This window comes from Apis dorsata, unplaced genomic scaffold (assembly GCF_000469605.1).
Source record: "Apis dorsata unplaced genomic scaffold, Apis dorsata 1.3 scaffold_75, whole genome shotgun sequence".
Classification (NCBI taxonomy): Eukaryota; Metazoa; Arthropoda; class Insecta; order Hymenoptera; family Apidae; genus Apis; species Apis dorsata.
Window position 1 is genome coordinate 176,394 of NW_006263373.1, and position 4,562 is coordinate 180,955.

The window sequence follows — 4,562 nt, forward strand, 5'->3', positions numbered from 1 at the left end:
CTCGTAAAATGGATCTTTTTGAGAACAATATTTTTTTGCACGGCTCAGCTATAAGATATAGTTACATGATTCTCAATTTTTATATATTTTAGAAGGATTTATAATAGTTTAGAATAAAGAAATAGAAATTAGAACGAATTATTTTTCGAAAAATTTCTTTTTCGATTATTAATTTAAGGTAATATATTTTCATATAATCTAATTTAGTTGTGTAATATATAATTGAAAATTAAATTTAGTATGTTAGGTATCATATTTCAAAAAATATGACTTTAATGATTTTTAAATTTGATTTTTAAATAACCCATTCAATATTTAAAGAAAAGAAAAAAATGTTTTTGCCCAACTTTTTGCTCTTGCAAGAGAATCAAGGAAAGTATTGAATTAATTAATTAATGAAAAGCGGGAAAAATAATTTTTCTTCTTAATTTTTTAGTAGTATAAGTTACTCGAAAAATATGTTTTTTAAATATATATAATTCTAGATTGTTTGTTTAACCTCGTTAAAATTTCACTTCGTTTAAAACTCGTGCAACTTTTTTCGTCGGGGAAAAGAAAATCTTTATTGGCATTTACTTACCAGTAAGGTCTACGCTGCATCTCCATCCATAAAATAAGTTACAGGACTCCAGCTCCTATCTACTTTACTACCTCACTGAAAATAACGTTTTAAAGGATGTCATAAACAATTTAATCCCTTCAAAAAATAAATGTATATTCTTAAGCACATTAACCAACGTGAACCGTCAATTAATCACAGAAATTATTCCATTTTTGTCTTATTTCCAGACAGTGAATACGAGAAGCTGAGCGATTAAATTAAAAAATTCAAATTAATAATCAAAATATCAACAATCAGACACAAAATCCTTCTCAATTTTACGATCAAAATTTCGTTCGATTTATGAAAGTAACATATACATCTATAATAACAGAAAATTTGTAAAAAAAAAAAAAAAAATACAACGTTTCAAAAATTCTATAAATTTGACAAGAAATAATTTCAATCGTACCTTTCTAATTCTTTCCAATAAGAAATTTTTCTTTCTCCACAGATTCAAGATAAATTTGTGTCTAAATTCATCATGATCGTTAAAAAAAAAAATAATTCATAAGGATATCTATCTTCAACACTTCGTCCCAACTTCATCCATGATCCACTCGAAGTAAAACTTATTTATTCAAAGAGGTCGATCTCCGGATATAGAATCGTGAAAGGTCGTTTCGAAATTATCCGCGATCGATCGAACTTAATTTAATTCGAAATTATAAGCGGCCCCCGTGAAATTGGAGAAGAGGTGGACGCGTGTTGGAAAAAAAAAAAAAAAAAAAGAAAAAAGGAAATTTGAATTATTCGTCGTGGAACACGATCGATGCAAATGCCGCGCTCGAAATTCCGCGGCGACCGGTTGATTTTAATCTTCGAATCCCTCATCCCATCGGGGATGAGAATATCGATCCACCCACAGGCGGAACGTCCTGGCGAATGTGTTCAACTGCCGTTTTATACGTGTTTGCTGGTGACAGTTGAACCCCTGAAAAATGGGACAAATGTTACGGTTACGAGATCGTTTCGAGAATTTTCTCTTCTCAGGATGCGAATTCTTATATTATTATTACGAATCTTTGAAGAAATCTTCTTGGTAAGATCGAAAACGCATTTAATATTTCTGAAAATCTCCACTTGTTGGATAATCTCAATGTCTGATAAAATTAATTGGAAACAAATCGATGTTAATTTTAAATTGAAGGAGAGAATTGTAGAGTTCTTCAAGTTTCGAGGATAAAATATGAAATAGAAGCGAAGAGTAGAGGGTAAAATCTAGAAATAAAATTGATATAGTATGCATACAGTATATCGATACCATTAAACGTTACTTACACTTGAACAACTACACCGTGGCGGTCTATCGTAATCGTTGGAACAAATAATTTCACTCGACTCAGAATCCGAAATTGCTCCGGCTATTCTTTCCAAGGGATATTACTTTCGATAACGACGTCGAGACGTGACAAAAATATGCGATAGAAGCGATTAATAATGCAAGTGGCTCGCTCTCGAGGAATTCTTCCAATTATCGGAAAACCGAAAGGGGGGAAAGGGCACTTCATCAAATGGTAAAAAAAAAAAAAAAAAAGAAAGAAAAGGAAAGAAAAGATAATTTCTTTGTTTTCCTGCCTGGTGAACACGCGAGATTACTGTTCGAATCGGACAATTTTATTCGCTATCGAGTGACCGGTTTATTTGAAAAAGGGGTTTTGTGGACCAAGTGAATCTATAATATCCCATATCGATCCCTTTTTTGCTTTTTGTCCGATAATAGCGCGTGTTTAAATGGTTGTGAATCGATGCGAGTAGTTTATGCGGATGGTATATCACCTGTAAGAGAATTTTTCGATGTAGTATATTCAATTTTTTTCTTATTATTGTTTATCGATATAAATTTGAAGGATCAATTTATTTTTAATATCTCTCATTATGCACAAATAAGATACAATACATCTTTCACTAATTTGAATCCATTAAAGATAAAATTAAAATAAATATACTTTCAATTTTTCATTTTTCTAAAAATTGTGAAAAAGAAATTGAAAATTTTGTTATCAAAGTCTGTTCGAAAGATGGAGGAAACCATGCCATTGAAGTCATTTTTTGATTTATCCCGATGTCTCAATCGGTTGCCGAGATATAACGATTCAAAGTGTCCATAGTACTTAACATAGGGTTAAAAATATGAATGGGGGAGCCATCTATTGACCTATATATTTTAGAAGCGGGTACTACGTTTTTCCAGGAATCGCGTCTGTCGCTTGTCTGGAGTTTGAGATAGGCCAGTGAAAGGAGGTGCGAGCGAGAGGTCCGAATAAGAGACAGGGCGAGAAATAGCGAACGATGAAAAATTACCTTTCGCTTTACACGATGATATCTCGGGAACCGGAAGTGATATCGAGATAAATGAAAAAGCGTTTTAAAGGGCAAAGATCTGCGCTCCAATGATCGTTCACTCGTCCACCGGAAGTTAGTATCTTCGGAGTTATGGCGGTTCAAAGTTTTTCTAATTTTAATAACATTTAATCCGGTTTCAGGTAAACGATCAGAAATTAGCCTTTATTTCGCACGATGATATCTTGGGAACCGGAAGTGATATCGGGATAAATGAAAAAGCGTTTTAAAGGGCAAGGTTCCGCGCTCCAACCATCGTTCACTCGTTTACCGGAAGTTAGTATCTTCGGAGTTATGGCGGTTCAAAGTTTTCCTAATTTTAATAGGATCTCATCGTGTTTAAGGTAAACGATTAAAAATTATTCTTTGCTTTACACGATGATATCTCGGAAACCGGAAGTCGTATCGAGATAAATCAAAAAGCAATTTAAAGGGGAAGATTCCACGCTTCTTCTGGTTTTTTATTCATCGATGAGAATTCGTTATCTTCAGAGTTACAGCGATTTGAATTTTCCCTAATTTTAATAGCGGATTTAAAGTAAATTACATGTTACGTGTATTTCATTATTAACAGAAAATATTAATTGATACGTTATTTGAGAAATCTTTCAATCACCTGAGATGTAATTCTCGTCGCGAAATATCGTGCTGAATGCACCGGTTGATTCGGTGTTCGTAGAATCGTCGATTTCTCCTCATAAATTTCCCAAAGTGAAAATTTATTCGATTCAGTCGCGTGACGCTTCCCGCGAGTGAATCTGTTGGTTATTCGAGAAAAAGACTCGATTCTACGTCATGGAGATCAGTTTTCCATCCACACGAGCACAAATAGCTCCCCTGCAAATCGACTGTGCTTTCAAACCACATCTTTTATTTCCGTTATTTCATCGGTAAAGAGTTTTATTTTATTTTGCCCTGGAAAATTTTGATTAATTATTTTTAGAGCTATAAAAAGAAATTCAAACGAGAGAAATAACTAAATTCTATTAACAACAACCAATTTTTTTAATGAATCAATCAATTTTCTTTTAATATTAAAATCTGAAAAAAATCTGATAAATTAACCAGTTATATGCATAATCTCAAAAATGTTTTTTCTTTTTTTACAAAGAAGATCGATATAAAAATTTCCATTTTTACTTACTTATTTCCCTTCGCTTTTACTCATCCAATCTTCATTACAATAACATCCCAATTGCCCACAGAACACACTTTCCTTGCTCCATCCATTTTCGAATAAATACAGTTCATTCTAAAAAAAGATCTCGACACGACCGGAAGTCGCCCATTGTCTTCGCCCGACGACCAAGCCCCGCCCCGCTCCCCTTCACCCTACATACATACGACGAGGGTGCACTTGGCCCCTTCCTCATTCGCGCCGTGGAAATTAAAATTTACGATTGGGCGTAGAAATAAGGGGGCGATGATAAATCCTCGCGTTTGCAGATGTTTATTCGCGCGCTGAGAAGGTCGGCTGCTTCGATGACGTTTCCACCCGCTGCGGGATTTAGATGCGCGTTGCGTCCGCGAATAAAGCGCGTTTAATCGCACGGCCGCCTGTTATCGAGCTTTATCGTTAACGATTTTGATACGCTTAATGGCGGGCTGCCGCGGCCGC

The 4,562-nt window shown here is 34.4% G+C and overlaps 1 protein-coding gene across 6 annotated transcripts in view; it reads right to left on the reverse strand.

Moving 5' to 3' along the window:
- The window catches only part of LOC102678616 (zwei Ig domain protein zig-8-like), a 420,477-nt gene that overhangs the window by 154,939 nt on the left and 260,976 nt on the right, over positions 1-4,562 (reverse strand). The window contains exon 4 of one of the 6 annotated variants that reach the window (XM_031508150.1): positions 581-655. The exons of 4 other annotated variants lie outside the window; for them this stretch is intronic. In XM_031508150.1, the coding sequence (XP_031364010.1) occupies positions 648-655 (8 nt within the window). In that variant the 3' untranslated portion in view covers positions 581-647. Of the gene's footprint in view, positions 1-434; positions 656-4,562 lie in introns of those variants that run through there. One more of the 6 variants, XM_006610698.2, reaches the window with a different exon arrangement.